Here is a 17,735-nt window from a genome sequence, read left to right as displayed (position 1 = left end):
TGATTACTCTGGCCAGACCGCAGACAGAATAACATCTCTCTAGTATGAGTTAATAGCAACTCATAGCTCAGACACAGGAAAGAGTATGCACAGAAATGTACACAACGCCTTCATACTGTATGTCCTGTGAGGCAAATTACTCATTTTTACTTCGTAATAGTTTTGTTGTGTTCATGTTCATCTGAGGATAACGCCTAAGAAGTCCATGTCATGTCACTGAGATCAGTACAGAATGTTTATCTGCTTACAGAGACACAAACATGTTCTTCTGTTCAAGGTTCATCTAAACATCTTCCAAGATCCTAAAACAAAGCCTGTTTGAACTGCCTCAAACCGCTTCTTATCGGTACACAGAAGTGTGTCATGCTCTGCGTTTCATATATATATAGTAGTGGTTCAGTACAAGTAATAAACCTTTTTACCTTCAGAGGACGAGTCTGCAAGTGTTGTCTAGTTTCCACGACAATCCCCACAGTCACATCACACCATGGCTAAAAACAGTGACGGGAACAGAAGCCGCAAGCTTGGGAAATGAACGCCGGGGCAAACTGCACAGCTTTGGTTTTGATCTGTGGGGTTTGTAGATGGGCAAAGTCAAGATTTCTGTATCTCAGCTTCTTGTGATGAATCTATAAGGAGGTCCCAGGAGATGCCAGTGCTTGTTACACATGTACCAGCTCTCTGTCCCGACGGGAAAGAAGTCACACAATCAATCACCAGTGATCAGCACTGGTGTACTAGCTTTCAAAACCAGATTTTAACTTTAAGGAGGCAGTTCGTTTTTCATGTGCACGGCCTGTGTTGGATTTATTTTTTTTTGCTTCAATAAAAAAACTAAATAAAAACTGCATCATGTGTTTACTCGGCTCGCCTTTGTTTTATGTTGTATTTCGTATGAAGATCTAAAACTATTTAATATGAGATATACACAAAACCAGAAGAAATCAGGATGGAGGCAAATGCTTTTTCACAGCACTGTATAACAAGCATTTCTGGCAAAATCATTTTGTTTTTGTATGAATTGACCAAATCTGTCCTCTGCCCCGTATTAACCCCACCTCACTGAACCCGACATGGCTAAACGATCTCGCTCCAGCGCTCAGCAGTAAACATTCTTCTCTAATCACAGTAAATCAGACTTCCTGATGAAGACACACACACACACACACACACACACACAGGCACACCCGTTTAACACGATCTTTTAATAAATACAGAAACCATTCGCAGAATTGAGCTTTCATAAAAAGAAAACAGAATCATTAGCCCTGCAGACATGATTTTCCTCAGCACTAAACATGTGGGTGGGGTGGGGGTGGGGTGGGGGTGGGGTGGGGGAGGGCGTTGCGGACTGATGCCGTTCAACAATTGCGACATGGCCACAACGTTAGTTTCTTTATTTTTAAAAACAGAATACCCAGAATTCTCCATTAACCAATCAGCAAACTGTATCTTAATTGATGAATTGATGAGAATTGATGAGACGTTTAATCGGTCATTTGTGCACGAGGCCTGTAGTATCCCTCTTCAAAATCTTCTTGTTCTGTATGTCATTGAGAGAAAGAGACACGGAGCAGCGAGATGGGTTCTCCTTCCTGTACACAACGCTCTCCTTAATTGCCTCTTTGATCACCTGTGGAGGTAAAGTAAAAGAGTTTTTTTTTTAAAAATGTAAAAAAAAGGTTTAATCTGGCCATATGGTTACAGAATGATTAAATAAAGAATCTACAAAAGGCATTTAGTCGATAAAGTATCGCCCTGCACTCTGGATTCGCAGCACGTGTCATGTGATGTTGCCCAGAGAACAACATCATCACCGCATTAAATTGAATTAAAGAAGTACCGAAAGGTCTGGAATGAACCGTTGGATCACATTTTTACCATTACCATGTTTAGCAGGACGCTACGGGGTGTTTAGCAGGACGCTACGGGGTGTTTAGCAGGACGCTACGGGGTGTTTAGCAGGACGCTACAGAATGTTTAGCAGGACGCTACGGGGTGTTTAGCAGGACGCTACAGAATGTTTAGCAGGACGCTACGGGGTGTTTAGCAGGACGCTACGGGGTGTTTAGCAGGACGCTACGGGATGTTTAGCAGGACGCTACAGAATGTTTAGCAGGACGCTACAGGATGTTTAGCAGGACGTTACGGGGTGTTTAGCAGGACGTTACGGGGTGTTTAGCAGGACGCTACGGGGTGTTTAGCAGGATGTTACGGGGTGTTTAGCAGGACGTTACGGGGTGTTTAGCAGGACGCTACGGGATGTTTAGCAGGACGCTACGGGATGTTTAGCAGGACGCTACGGGATGTTTAGCAGGACGCTACGGGGTGTTTAGCAGGACGTTACGGGGTGTTTAGCAGGACGCTACGGGGTGTTTATCAGGACGTTACGGGGTGTTTAGCAGGACGCTACAGAATGTTTAGCAGGACGCTACGGGTTTAGCAGGACGCTACGGGGTGTTTAGCAGGACGCTACGGGGTGTTTAGCAGGACGCTACGGGATGTTTAGCAGGACGCTACGGGGTGTTTAGCAGGACGCTACGGGATGTTTAGCAGGACGCTACGGGATGTTTAGCAGGACGCTACGGGGTGTTTAGCAGGACGCTACGGGGTGTTTAGCAGGACGCTACGGGGTGTTTAGCAGGACGCTACAGAATGTTTAGCAGGACGCTACGGGGTGTTTAGCAGGACACTACAGAATGTTTAGCAGGACGCTACGGGGTGTTTAGCAGGACGCTACGGGGTGTTTAGCAGGACGCTACAGAATGTTTAGCAGGACGCTACGGGGTGTTTAGCAGGACGCTACGGGGTGTTTAGCAGGACGCTACGGGGTGTTTAGCAGGACGCTACAGAATGTTTAGCAGGACGCTACGGGGTGTTTAGCAGGACGCTACGGGGTGTTTAGCAGGACGCTACGGGGTGTTTAGCAGGACGCTACAGAATGTTTAGCAGGACGCTACGGGGTGTTTAGCAGGACGCTACGGGGTGTTTAGCAGGACGCTACGGGGTGTTTAGCAGGACGCTACGGGGTGTTTAGCAGGCTCTGAACGCCTCACCTCTATGTTGTTGAGCGTGTTGAACTCCATGAGGTCATGCAGCTGAGTGAAGGCCTTGTTGGAATACTGGAAGTTAAAGGTGGAGTACGGTGTTTCCGGGTCATCAAAGATGTCAAAGTCGGCAAACTCTTTGTCCGCTTCAGTCTCTCGAGGAATTCCTTCAGAGCACGAAGTACAAAAGCACGTATTAATAGGCAGGAAAAAAAGAGTTAAAAGAGTGAATTCACAGTTTTACAATTACAGTTTGTCTAATAACGTGTTGATGGTATTCAGTATTGTTAAACACTCACACACACACACACACACACACACACACACACACACACTTACCTGGGGCTTTGAACTTTCTGAAGTCTAGGTTAACCAAGACGAAATGAATGACGGTGGGGCAGTTCTTGTTCCCCTTACTCGGCTTAAAGACGTAGCACTCTTTCATCCCTTCCCGGTCAAACACTTTGGGATCGATTCTGGGAAACGGAAGCTTGTTCATGCGTGCCCATTTCTCAGCCAACAGAAGCTCCTAAAGAACACCACTTCAAATTATAAGAATTATTCTCAATAGCATCATGAGTAGATCGTTATATATATATATATATATATATATGTTTTGTTGCCATGGCAGTAGGCCCCTCCCACATTAGAAAAAAAGAGAGCTTTCAGCCATACTTGAGGCAACGACAGCTCGAGACATGTAGTAAATAGCACGATTTTACGCGATTTGTCACATACTTCCTGTTCAAAGATTGGCTACGGCATGAAAAACACGTCGGTTGTGATGCACAAGTCACCCTTACAACAAATCGAGTGAAGGGAGAAGAAAAAAAACAAAAGACAAAGCAAGCAATAATACTACACGTAACATCCGTGAAGAAGAAGAAGAAAAAGAAGAATAAAGAGAACCTTTTGTTTGGCGATGATTTCATGCACGTTGGAATTATTATATAAACGTGTGCGATAGATAGAGCCATGGTTTAGAACAAATCTAAAGGGCTTGATCGTTCACGGAAATCCTAACGTACCATCAGTCAGTGTATTCCAGAGTTACGTGAAGGGTGTACTGCTACACGTGTTTGTACACGTTTATAATCACCTTGAACGGAGGACTAGAGTCGCCAGGTCGAGCCGAGAAGTCGAAGGAGATAATGAGGTCCACACCCCTCTGGGGTCTCAGGATCAAAGGGTAGGGCAGGTTATAGGTCAGGCCGCTGTCCACGATATGGATCTTCTTGCTCTTTACGTCTAGCGGCTCGTAGATGCGGTCAAACTCATCGGGGTCTAATGCCATTCCACAATCAAGAGAGAGCGAGAGAGAAGTGAACTTTTGCACATTTCCACACCACACGAGCGCCACTGGACAAACGTACTGTATACAACGTTGGTGTTTTCAGACCACGCTATTCCGTACCTGTTACAGCATCCGCTTCATCCTCGGGATAGTTTTGGGTCAGGTTGTAGGGCGTGATCGGGATGCTGGTGCTCAGGTTGAGACCCAGCATGAAGTTGTGCACTTTTCCCGCCCTGCCCTCGCGCGTGTTAAACAGCGTGGAGTCGCTGAACAGCGACGTGACCATGCGCTGCATCCAGCTGGCCCGTTCCTGCTGACGGTCGTCCTGCATGCAGACTAAACGGCAATCGCCAAGACACAAACAGGAAGTGTTTAGAAGCTGCACAGAAGAAGAAAAACAATGCACTGAACTGACCGTGTACATCGGTTCCACGTGAACGAACTCGGCTGCTACCGTTAACACAACTTAACGTTTTGCCTGGAATTAAACTCGACGTTGTCACTCACCCGAGCTCAGCGTTCGAACACCTAGGATCTCGCTACGTTACCCTGCTGCTGTCAATCAGGTTAACGTAACCTTCCTGTCAGCGTTTAATCACGTTAACGTTACGTGGATCGCTCACACTCGCTCGACATACAGTAAATCAAACTAGTAATCAGATATACTTGTTTAAACTGCGTCTAGCGTAAGCCATGGGATAATATAATAATACTTTTGATTTGCAGTGTGGTGAAAGAACAAACCACAGTTTGGCATGTTTCTAACATGAGACGTTATGGCTGTGCATTCTGGGTAATGTAGTTTCTCACCTTTGTGGGGCTCTTCATCATTGTCCAGGCTGTCTTCTCCAACAATATGCTGAGGTTTTATATGTTCTGTGAGACAAATACATACGGTTAGTCATATGTCTTGTGTTGTTACAGACGAGAGCTCTTTGCTCCTGATGGACTTACATGCATCTCCTTTATACATCTGGAGCAGTTTAAGGATAAGGGCCCAACAATGGTAGTACTCGGGCTTGAACATCTGACCTTCTGATCAGTAACCCAGAGCCTTAACCACCGAATGCTTCAACATTGAACGTTTGAACTGGGTTTAAAATGAATGACATACAAAAAGTATACAGTGGAGCTTGAAAGTTTGTGACCCCTTTCGAATGGTCTGTGTTTCTGCATGAATATGACCGAACACACACCGTCGGATTTTCGCACAAGTCCTAAAAATAGACAAAGAGAACTTGGTCTTAGAATTTATTGATTGAGGAAAACAATCCGATCCGATATTGCACATCTGGAGCCATCTGAATATGAGGCTAAAACATTCGAAAGGGTTCACAAACTTTCAAGCGCCACTGTATACTCAGACATGCTGTCATACATACAGTGCGTTAGTAAGTGTTAGTTATGCTTTCAGGAGTTAAATAAAGGAGCTTGTGGTTTACTTCAAACATAGCTCTTCTGCTAAAGTGTGAAACGCTCATCACAGGAAATAAGACTTTTTTTCTTAATTTTTTTTTTTAACCACACAAGCCTATATATCTGCTCAAACCTCATCTCAGCGAAATGCTTATAATCAGACAGGGAGCGTATCTCATCTCACATCTCCTCCTCTCCACCATCTAACCAGTGCCGCTCTGAACGGCTTGAACGTATTTAGTCGAGAACGCTAACGATAACCTTTCATCGGAGGTTGAGTCGTACCTGAAGAACATCGGATTATCTAAAGTTCTGCTCAGATGGAGGAAATAGCTGTGTGAAGCGTGATAGTGGACGTGAGAAGTACACGTCATACATACCCAGCTCCTCCTCCATGGTGCTCCCCCCAGGGATGTCCTTTACCCCCAATACCCTGTTAAAAAGAATGGAGAAGGCACTGCCCCAGACCCCTAAAGAATACACACACACACACACACACACACACACACACACACATTGCAAGATATCACATAACGTACAACCAACGGAATAATTTACAACCCACGGTTATGGTTTTAAAAAAAAATTTGTCGTCATGCCACGTGCTGTGGAATGAAACGGCCGAAGGGAAAGAGAAGGAGGAGGAGCTGGAGGCGTGATTTAAATAACAGCGTTTTAAACGAAATATGATTGTCCAGATTTTCCCCTCGTTCATTCTGTCTCTACGCCTCAGTGGAACTGTTTTTTGTTCTGCGTTTTTGTTCGTAGAATTCACGTGAAGACCTCGCGCAGCAGAACAAACGTTATTATAGGGCACGTAAACATCTCCTTCATGGCTTTACGATACCGTTTCTAGTATATAAATAAAGTCCTCTTTCGGCCCTTTCACGTATTTTTAAAGAAGCTTTTCCTGCTTTGATTATTAACAGATCTCCAGTCGATGGGGTGGTGCCGGACACTTTTAAACATGCTATAGTACAAACGCTGGTGAAAAAAGCATCATCTCGATCATTTTTCATTTCAAAAGTCTTGGAAAAAGTTCTCGGATTTCTTCGTACCCGGGTGCGTTTAGTATTTTTCAGGGAACATCACAGTACTGAATCTGCTCCGTTGAAGGTCACCAATGATATCGTACTGGCTCTTGTATTTTAATCTTGCTTGATTTGACACACATCATCATGATCTCCTTTTGCAAAGGCTTGGTCGTCAGGGGCCTGTGCTGGAGTGGTCCTCTAATCTCAAGGAGAGATTCTGTTAATGTACTGTAGGGAAGTGTTTCATATCCTGTGCTCAAATGTCCAGGGTTCCATTTTGGGTCCTCTTCTCTTTTCTCTATATATGCTTCCTCTAGGTCACATATCATCGAGAGACGTCATTTTTCCTATCGTTTCTATGCCGATGACGCTCAGCTTTATCTTCCTGTGAAGAATAAGACCTGCTCTGGGTCTGGTTTGTTTGACTGTCCACATGACATCCAGCTTTGCATGGACTTGCTCCGCAGTATATTTGTGATCTTCTCTCCCCATACACTGCTTCAAGACCCCTTCGATCACCCAGTCTCACTACTCTCAGTTCCTCGTTCACGTTTTAAGGCTAAAGATGATCGGGCTTTCTCAGTAGCTAAGCGTCGGAATAGTCTTCCTCTTCTTGTTTCTGTGTTTAAATCCTCTTTAAAGACCTATTTATATTCTGTATGTTTTAATTGAGGGTGTAAATTTTTCCATGGTCCTTCTTTCAATTTGTATTTGATTTAATTCTGCTTCAGATTTCTCGTACAGCGCTTCGGTTTCCACATCTGTTGTTTTAAATGTACTTTATAAAATCAATAAACCAAACTAAACCGAACTAACTTAATGCCTGAGAGAGGTATCATCTTACCCATCAGGAAGTGCAGAGGATTCTCCTCATATCTCTTAACAACAGTTCCCATGAAGAATTTGCTGCCGAAAAGGTCAGGGGTCATGAACGTGCCATATTTAGACATGCCGATCTCATAAGGACTGAACTCCACCCAATCTGTCAATCAAAACACACCACGATTAGCACATTTTTTTGCATGCAACAAACATAAAGCGTACGTGTGTATTCCAGCAGTACACCGTGGCTGAGGTTGGTGAATCACATTACTATTTTAGCATCAGGATGATGCAATATGACGGGCTTGGCTAACTGACTGCTTTCATTAACGTAATGATGCGCTGGCGTACGACATCCGAGCGCTACACACGTGCAGGACTCATTAAGCAGCTGGAATGTAACTGGTCCTGTCTTTAGCGGTTTAGCACAGGAATGTGTTATATACAGAAACGCTACTTGTTCCGTCACTGTTACACCCGAAACGTTCAGGGAATTGAATCCTGCGCTTCAGCATGTAACGTATGTTCTCACGTATGTTCTTACGTGTTCTTCGGTGACCTGCCTATTGGAAAGACTGTGGTATTGTGGTATGTTGTTGAGAAATGTGCATGTGTATAAATAACTGGCACATAAGGGCACGTTTTTTAAATATGCAAAGCAGCACATTTGCATCCCTCTACACACGTGATGTCCTGATAAAGACGTTTTGCATACAAACAATAACCCTTATACATGGACAAGGTTACCGGCGAACATGAGCTCGGACACGTCCGGTTTGACGTGCAGGCAGGTAAAGAGCGGCAAAGGAGACTGTGCGTCGTTAATTTTCTCCTGCATCTCACTCAGCTTACTGTCCATCCTCTGCAGATCGAGACAACAAAACACACACACACACACACACACACACTCATATACAATAATACACACACACATATATACAATAAAACAAAGTACATCTTCAGCAATCCTTTAATGGTGCTGAAACGGTATTGTACATTTTAAACCTGCTGTATAGAAATCAGCCTCGTATGAACGAGGACACACACCCGTACGCATCTACACGTGAGCGAGTATATAAACGTAATAAACTGTAATACGTACAGCTGGAATCAGTGTTTCTCCGATAAGCATGCCAAAAATGTCGGTAAAGGTGACAGGCTGGCCGTTAGACTTTTTGGTCCACAGAGCCTGGACGTAGTTGGTGATGTGCTGCGGCAGGAGCAGGCGGAGGGGGTTGCTGCTCACGCTCTTCATTAGCTCCTGATTAATCTGCTCCGGGCCTTTCTTAGGGAACTCCGGGTGAGAGTACAGCATAGACATGTACCTGGAAAACACACACATGCGACATGTCCGTCGACTTTAGTAGCTGGAGCGCTGGATGGATGCGTTTACGCCGTCTTAGTACGCAAACGTTCATGTCAACAGTAGCACTTAAAAAAACCAGTAACATGCTAGAAGTTTCCATTTTTTAAAAATTTCGCCACTAAGAACGTCTCATCCAGTGTAGAGTCGAACGTACCACGTGGAGCCAGAGAGGCCAGCGATGTATGTTGAGCAGTCCAGAACTCCCGACTCGTACAAGGCCTTCATTACGCCTGAGAAGCCGACCATCGCCCTGAACCCACCACCTGATCCTACCACAGCGATGACAGGGACCTGCACAGACACACCATGGTATTACATCACTTCCTTTTCTTTTATTTCAGTAGCGTATTAGCTTTAAGTCTATAATATTTAGAGTATCTCTGTGTTGTACCATACAAAGTTAAAAACATCGCTGCTTTAGCCTTTAGCTTGGTGCTAAAGTTAACCTCACAGCAGAGACGTAGATGAGACACACTATAAAAATTTGTGTATATATATAAATATAAATATATATATATATACACTACAACCTGTAGCTCCATCGGTTATTGTGTAGTCCGTGTAATATCCCAGCATTCAGACTGAGAGGCACAGCGTCTACGTTTCCATTCACATCAAATCGCATTCGAGGTGTATATTCGGGTTCCGAATACGATGTTTACATGCATACAGATTTGCCATTCTTAAAAACCTAGCCTACAGCTGGACTGAGTGTAGTTTCTGAATAAGGTGTTTACATGCAACAAATTTCCACTTAAACCAGGTTAATTCCAGGGGTGGGATTTTGCGGAATCAGTATATTGTCTTCATCTGAATACGGCGTTGATGTGACTCGGTGCTAATTAGAATGTGGGCAAATATTCAGTCAGTGTAAGCAAAAACGTTTATAAACCAGACAGACATTATAAGGACATTATAATACACTGGTGTGACATGTCTATCTTTTCATTCTAGTGTCCAAGTTACATAATCTCTTGCGTAATCTGACTTCCGGAAATCAGAACCACGACGACGCTACGCCGGAGCACGCAAGCACGAAATCTGATTCAAGAGTTGCTAAACGATAGCGAAACCTCACTCTGTTAAACGCCGCCATGTCCGTTTCCCTGCTTTATTCAAAGGACAGGCTGAACCGTGTGTCGTTTTACCACCAGAATCAAAAGACCGCCCTTTTAGGAGTTTTAAGCATGTTTAATAATCCATGACAGTCAGATTTTTGATTGATTAAAAGAGGATTAGTAAAGTTTCGCTTCCTGGAAGTAAGCAAAAATGAATATATAATATAAATAACGCAAGTGATAGTTTAAGCTTGAATGTATAGGGGAGGGGAACACTGGGAAGCTTCATGTGGAGGAAATAACAGGAAACGAGTCGTTAGTAATTCCAGACGTACTTCCTGTACAAACAGACATAGGTTTGTAACAAAAAAGCCACCGCCTCTGTCTGGTCTTCATCGGGTGCTCGCGGACAGACGGAGCTGAAAGTTGTTACGCTAGCGGGCGTTTCCTTTTTTGAAACACGCCGACAGCAGTAGACCACATAGATCACAACACACTGCGACATCTGACCAATCAGAGCAGAGTATGCTCTCTGAAGGGAGGAGTTTAAATAGTTCTGTAGCTTTACTCACTTGGAGACTTGTACAAGTTCAAGACCAAGACTTGTACAAATTCAAGTTTTGACCACGCCCACTTTCTACTTTCCAAATACAGATATAGATAAATATATTTTAAGCGCTAAACGTGTGTCATGTTCACGTCACGCACCTTTTATGATTTAGTATTTAAGTCACGTTTCTATAGTCTAACGTCGGTTTTGTGTGACGTACCTCCTGGGGGCTCGAGGGCAGGAACCGAGGCTTCTCCATGTCCAGCAGTTTCTTGATACCCAGCATGACCTTCTCTCTTCGCTGCTGCCTGTACAACTTCTCCTTATCACACAGGGCAAGACTGAACCGCAGGTCAATGGCAGAACTGGAAACAGGACACAGAGACACCAGGCTAACGCGAGACAAACGTTTATACCGACAACTTCCATCATCATATATACGTGACGTCTGAAGAGTTTTAAAATATCAGACTGTGGGGGTTTTTGTACACAGAAGGGATGCCGGGTCCGTTCACTACGTCTTAGTAAGTAAATAAAGGAGCGGGGCCGAGTGAGCAGTGGAATACGTACCAAATTTCCAGACTGAGCTCTAAGAACACTTTGGTGGTCTGTTGGAACGACACAAAGACACTCGGTTAGCGTGGCACGGATCATTAACTGTTAATATTAACTACGCAGAAGGAAGGCGAAGGGAAGGTTCTTACTTTTCCTATAAGAAATGACACCAGTTCCTTCTCTCCCACTTTGAGATTGGAAATGGAATACGACGTCATACCCAGTGTCTCGTCCACCACGTAATTAGCGTCCATTAATGTCACCTGAAAACAATGCATTATATAATTAGTAGATCTGCTGTCAGGGGTTCAGTAGAAAAAGGGTCCGAAAGCTGTTCTACCTCCAGAACATTGTCCTGGTTTGGGTCCAGTATGAACTCGAAGCTTTCGTCCCACTCAGGGTTGATGTCGTTATCAATGTGCCGTGTCCTCTTCCTGCTCTCGGGAGCTGTGGGAATGAAAAGCCCCACGTACGGGTCCGGGGTGTCCACTACACACACACACACACACACACACACACACACACACACACACACACAATGAGGCAACAAGAAACCAAGACTCTACATATTCTTTTCATCTCTATGTTGTTTCATCAGTGTTCAGGTATTTAACTCCACATTTGAGGAATGCCGAAGGTTTTATTATATATTTAAGTAAATGTTCCAGATCTACTCACGCAAGTCTCCCAGAGTGCCTTTGGTGACATTTTCTGCCCTCAGAACTTTCACTTTGAACTTGTGGGAGTACTGCTGCTCGACCTTCAAGACACAATTATGTCAAATTAGATTTCCGCCACGAAGAATGAAGATTACATTGTAGTTCTTTATCACACACACGCACACGCACACACACCAATCAGCTGTAACCTTAAAACTACTGATGTGAATAACATTGTCAGTAGGTGGGATATATTTATTATGCAGCAAGTGAGCAGTCAGTTCTTGAAGTTGACGTGTTTGAATCAGGAAAAATGGGCGAGTGTCAGGATCTGAGCGATTTTGACAAGGCCCAGATTGTGATGTCTAGACGTCTGGGTCAGAGCGTCTCCAGAACAGCAGGTGTTGTGGGGTTTCCCGGTATGCAGGGGTTAGAACCTACCAAAAGTGCTCCAAGGAAGGAAAACCGGTGAACTGGAGACAGGGTCATGGACTCCCAAGTCTCACTGATGCGTGTGAGAAGAGAAGGCTAACCCGTCTGGTCCGATCCCACAGAAGATCTACTGTAGCACAAACTGCTGAGAAAGTTCATGCTGGTTCTGATAGAAAGGAGTCAGAACACACAGAGCATCACAGCTTGCGTATGGAGCTGCGTAGCTGCAGACCGGACAGAGTGGCCATGCTGACCCCCTGAACACCACCGAAATCTCCTACAATGGCCACGTGAACATCAGAACTGGACCATGGAGCAATGGAAGAAGGTGGCCTGGTCTGGTGAATCAGGTTTACTTTTACATCATGTGTGTTCTGGTGTAAATTGTTATTGTTAGTATTTCGTCTTCTGGGAAACATCTCATGTAAGTATCTTACGTAGCATCTGAAGGGCAGTACTAAATGAAAAAAACAAAACAATTTACACCAAGTGTCCTGTTCAAAAGTTTACACCCCCTTGGCTCTTAGTGTATTGTATAGTGTAGCCTTCTTGAGTGCTAGTGAACGTTTGCACCTTTTGTAATAGCTGTGTACATACGAGGCCCTCGGTCGTCCTCAGTGTGGAAAAATCGGATCTCGACATCATTACTGGTTTGTTCATGCCATGCCATGTCTAAGCTGTTTCTATAGTGCAACTGACGAAATGTGTTACACATGATCCCTCTGTAAATACCCTCTGTAAATTGTGGAGACATTTTAATCGTTTGTGACCTAAGATCGTCAAATCGCCCACAATGAGCTGCAACTAGCTGTAAAAGTCAAACAATAGGAAAAACATTGCACACATTTGGGCTACAGATGAAGCCAACCTGGTCTAATATGTTGACAAAGCTTGTATGATATACAGAAGGAGAGCTGATTTGCCTTTGACCAGCGAGTGTGATGAAAGATACGCTGCCGTTTTAACACCTTCTGATTTGCATAAAAGAGATTAGTACAAATGGCCTTTTATTAGAAATGTGCATTTTTTTCCAGCAAAGAAGATTATTAAACGAAAAGTATCACTTTGTGGCACTTACAATGATGTACTGATCAGGATCATTGGCGGACATCGTGCCGGTTTACATGGGGTGATCGGGACTGGCTGATGATCCCCTGTCCACGTGAAAATCTGGCTCTCTGATGAAGAAATCTTGTGGGAGTAGGAATTCTCATCTAGTGTACACACGCGAGAGTGGTTCATCCAACTGTGATGATAAGACCAAGGAATTACACATCTAAACTGAAACTGTACTCTGACTACAATGAATACAAAAAGTTTAACAGGAAGGAATGTCTTTATTAAAAAAGCAATAATATCTACAGTGCTGTGAAAAAGTATTTATATCTCATACTAAATAGTTTCAGAAATGAAAACTAAATCTGAGATAAAACAGAGGCAGTCTGAGAAACACACAATACAGCTTTTAAATGATAATGTTATTTACTGAAGCAAAAAAGTTCTCCAATTCCAACTGGTCCTGTGTGAAAATGTATTTGTACTTGTCCGTAGTTACTAATTCCCCAAATCTATGAGTCTGCATTGATAATGGGGTTCAGCTGGACTAGACACAACCAGTCCTGATTACTGCAAACCCTGTTCAATCACATCTACACTTAAATAGAACTTTATAATCAACATGAAGTTGGTTAAAAGATCTTACCCAGTAACACACTATGCCAAAGCTGAAAGAGATTCCAGAAATGATGAGGAAGAAGGTGACTGAAGTACATCAGTCTGGGAAGGGTTACAAAGCTATTTCAAAGGCTCTGGGACTCCAAAGAACCACAGTGAGAGCCGTTATCTCCAAATGGAAAAACACAGCACGGTAGTGAACCTTCCCAGAAGTGTCCGACCTTCCAAAATTCCTCCAAGAGCACAGCGACGACTCATCCAGGAAGTCACAAAAGAGCCAAGGACAACATCAAAGGACCTACAGGCCTCTCTTACATCAGTAAAGGTCACTGTTCATGACTCCACTATCAGAAAGACACTGGGCAAAAATGGCTCCATGGAAGAGTGGCGTGGTGAAAACCACTGCTAACCCAGAAGAACATCAAGTCGCGTCTGAATTTTGCCAAAACACACCTTGATGATCCTCAAACCTGGGAGAACTTTGGGAGAATGTTCTGTGGACTGATGAATCGAAAGTGGAACTGTTTGGAAGACAGGGGTCCCGTTACATCTGGAGTAAACCAAATTTTCAGAATTCCACAAAAAGATCATCATACCTACAGTCAAGCATGGTGGAGGCAGTGTGATGGTGTGGGGATGCTCTGCTGCTTCAGGTTCTGGGCAACTTGCAGTAATTGAGGGAAACATTAATTCTGCTCTCTACCAGAAAATCCTAAAGGAGAATGTCCGGTCTTCAGTCCGTAAGTTGAAACTCAAGTGCAAATGGATTATGCAGCAAGACAATGATCCAAAGCGTAGGAGTAAATCCTAGTCAAAATTACATGAAAGACTGATCTCCTGTTATCAGAAGCGTTAGGTTGCAGTTATTGCTGTTAAAGGTGGCATAACCAGATTTTAAGTTTAAGGGGGCAATTAGTTTTTCACATGGGTGATAGGTGTTGGATTTTTTTTTTTTTTTTTTTGCATCATTAAATTTTTTTTTTAAATAAATAACTATTGTGTGTTTTCTCAGGTTGCCTTTGCATGGTAGTGAACCTTCCCAGAAGTGTCCGACCTTCCAAAATTCCTCCAAGAGCACAGTGACGACTCATCCAGGAAGTCACAAAAGAGCCAAGGACAACATCAAAGGACCTACAGGCCTCTCTTACATCAATAAAGGTCATTGTTCATGACTCCACTATCAGAAAGACACTGGGGGAAAACGGCTCCATGGAAGAGTGGTGAAGTGAAAACCACTGCTAACCCAGAAGAACATTAAGACTCAACTGAATTTCATCAAAACACACCTTGATGATCCTCAAACCTTTTGGGAGAATGTTCTGTGGACTGATGAGGTGTAAGTGGAACTGTTTGGAAGACAGGAGTCCCGTTACATCTGGAGTAAACCAAACACCGAATTCCACAAAAAGATCATCATACCTACGGTCAAGCATGGTCTTCAGTACGTAACTTGAAACTCAAGCACAACTGGATTCTGCAGCAAGACAACGATCTGAAGTGTAGGAGTAAGTCCTAGTCCTAGAAGTAAGTGAAAGACTGACCTCCAGTTATCAGAAGCGTTTGGTTGCAGTTATTGCTGCTAAAGGCGGCACCAGATTTTAAGTTTAAGGGGGCAATTAGTTTTTCACATTGGTGAAAGGTGTTGGATAACTTTTCTTTTGCTTCAATAAATAAATAAATAAATAAATAAATAAATAACCATATTGTGTGTTTACTCGGGTCACCTTTGTTTTATGATGTATTTCGTCTGAAGATATAAAACTATTTAGTATGAGATACAAAAAACAGAAGAAATCAGGATGGGGCAAATACTTTTTCACAGCACTGTAAGCATTATGTAGCCTTTATCAACAAGGCAAATAGCCTTCTGTGTGTGTGAGAGAGAGAAAGAGAGAGAGAGAGAGAGAGAGAGAGAGAGAGAGAGAGAGAGCTCGAGCAACGAAAGAGGAAGTGTGCAGATGAGAAAACTAAGATAATGCAGTTGGTAATCGTGACCCGAGGAAAATGTCCTCAGTAGATTCACACTAAACTCCATGACTAAGCAGAACTCATGAAACTTCAACGTGTATGAACGGAGTAATTCTCACCACTGGTCCTGGTTCACTACTAAAACCTTTAACCCATGTGCATCCTTACGGGCATCTTTGTCTGTTTGCAAAAGGTGTGTATTTTGATAGGAATTGTAATATTTCACCTTCATTTGCTTTCGTAAATCTATTTTAAACTAAATACACAACATAGTCACACTCAGGACATTAAGGACAAAAACGTCCCCATTGAAACCCATTCAAATATTAAAAATGAGCAAACTGACAGAAAATAGACTAAAAGGTTTCAAAATAAAATAAACAAACGTCCTGAATGTACTGTACTGATGATCACAAGTCACAGAACTCCTGAAGAGAAGACACAGTCACCCACCACCATACCGAGTGAGGTCTCTTACTTAAAACAAACAAAACCGTGCTCATTCGGTTCAACACACACACACACACACACACACACACACACACACACACACACACACACACAAACGCACACACACACACACGAGATCTATGACCCCGCTGGCTTCCCACTTTCGTTATTCGACTATTTCCGGTTCTCTTCTCGGCTCCTCCACGAGCTCCATGGTATGATTCCCCACATCCGATTCCTCTTCATGTGCTAGAACCAGGGGTGCCAATACAAGTTCTTTCATCGTCCCACCCGAACCCCCGCCTGACCCTGTTCAACAATCCTGCTTGGTCTGACCAAAACACTAACAGTCCAAGCTGGTCTGGACTAGGTACCCCCCCCCCCACCATGCCCCCATATGACGAGTCCGAGTCCACAGGTTCCGATCCTGGTTCTCTACAATCTGCATCTTTACAGAAAACGTTATAAACACAGGATGCGCATTTAATCTGAAGTGTGTGAATTGAATCGATCTCTGATGAGGAAGCGGTGGAGAGGAAGATCTGAGGAAGAAACCTCGAGAGGAACCCGTGCTCTTCTGGGTGTGAAGGACAGGGAAGTTCATTATGGTTTGATATGTCTTTTCTCTGCTCCTGATTCGACTATACTGCTCGAGTTAAAGTGTGTGTGTGTGTGTGAGTGTGAGAGAGAGAAAACACTCAAATGTGCAGGTTCTCCAGGACCAGGGTTGGGAACCTGCGCGCTAAATTAGAAGGAAATGGTGATGAGTATTTAAATATCCCAGTGCCTAAAGTATTCAAGTGTAAATGAACAGAATATTATTTCAGAGCTGGACACAAGATGAGCCATACTATCATAAATAAATAAATAAATAAATAAATAAATAAATAAAACACCTACATCACTTTACGCACGGCACCGACGGTCAGCCGTTATTGGAAACTTGGCCTACAATGTTTGTTTGTTTGTTTGTTTGTTTGTAGAAGCATGGCCTGCAACTCTCTAGTTTTCAGAAGCTTGCAGCACTGAGGAGAACGGGTCTTCTCTTCTCCTCCCTAATCTCCAAAACTTCTGGACCATTACGCAGCACGAATAGCGTACTCACCCGAGGATGTTCTAGGAGTGTCCGAGTGTCCTAGTGTCCTAGACAACCCCAAAAATAGATCTCGCATTTGTCCTGCACACGAGCGCGCGCTGGGGTGCAGATTATGATTTGAGGAATAGAAGGAGGTGTTGGAGAAAGCTCGCAGTTCCTTGCGGTAATAAACACGCCCCTAACATCACACACACGCACACCCAAACCCAACAAGTTTAAGTGCACACAGTGTCTAGGAAATCCATCAGTCCAAGTAAACATACCGACTCTTAAAAATACCTGACCAACAATGTCCAAGTTGTGTTAAAGTATAT

The 17,735-nt window shown here is 43.6% G+C and overlaps 1 protein-coding gene across 2 annotated transcripts; it reads right to left on the bottom strand.

Moving 5' to 3' along the window:
* Window positions 1-1,186: 1,186 nt before the first annotated feature.
* pla2g4ab (phospholipase A2, group IVAb (cytosolic, calcium-dependent)) lies at window positions 1,187-17,610 on the bottom strand. 2 transcript variants are annotated; one of them, XM_053613833.1, is made up of 18 exons: window positions 17,431-17,610; window positions 13,312-13,479; window positions 11,821-11,902; window positions 11,483-11,631; window positions 11,292-11,405; window positions 11,158-11,195; window positions 10,808-10,952; window positions 9,134-9,270; window positions 8,716-8,938; window positions 8,361-8,475; window positions 7,636-7,773; window positions 6,138-6,227; window positions 5,152-5,217; window positions 4,462-4,677; window positions 4,147-4,331; window positions 3,387-3,576; window positions 3,057-3,214; window positions 1,187-1,633 (listed from the first exon to the last, which is right to left on the bottom strand). In XM_053613833.1, the coding sequence occupies exons 2-18, from the start codon at window positions 13,342-13,344 to the stop codon at window positions 1,496-1,498; spliced, it is 2,217 nt and encodes a 738-aa protein (XP_053469808.1). In that variant the 5' UTR covers window positions 13,345-13,479; window positions 17,431-17,610; the 3' UTR covers window positions 1,187-1,495. The 2 variants fall into 2 exon arrangements, with proteins under 2 accessions (XP_053469808.1, XP_053469809.1); XM_053613834.1 differs by having other exon boundaries at window positions 13,312-13,447.
* Between the last annotated feature and the right edge of the window lie 125 nt (window positions 17,611-17,735).

The sequence above is a fragment of the Ictalurus furcatus genome, chromosome 25 (assembly GCF_023375685.1).
Source record: "Ictalurus furcatus strain D&B chromosome 25, Billie_1.0, whole genome shotgun sequence".
In the NCBI taxonomy this organism is placed as follows: Eukaryota; Metazoa; Chordata; class Actinopteri; order Siluriformes; family Ictaluridae; genus Ictalurus; species Ictalurus furcatus.
Note: the sequence above shows the minus strand (reverse complement) of the source record. Positions and strands in the feature narration are given on the sequence as shown.

Bases quoted from the DNA above. Each gene is read 5' to 3' on its own strand.
- pla2g4ab (XM_053613833.1), bottom strand. From the start codon at position 13,344: ATGTCCGCCAATGATCCTGATCAGTACATCATT. The intron at 11,196-11,291 runs GTAAGAACCTTC...TCGTTCCAACAG, and splicing joins TGTCATTTCTTATAGGAAAA to ACCACCAAAGTGTTCTTAGA. The intron at 1,634-3,056 runs GTGAGGCGTTCA...TTACCTCCACAG, and splicing joins ACACGCTCAACAACATAGAG to GTGATCAAAGAGGCAATTAA.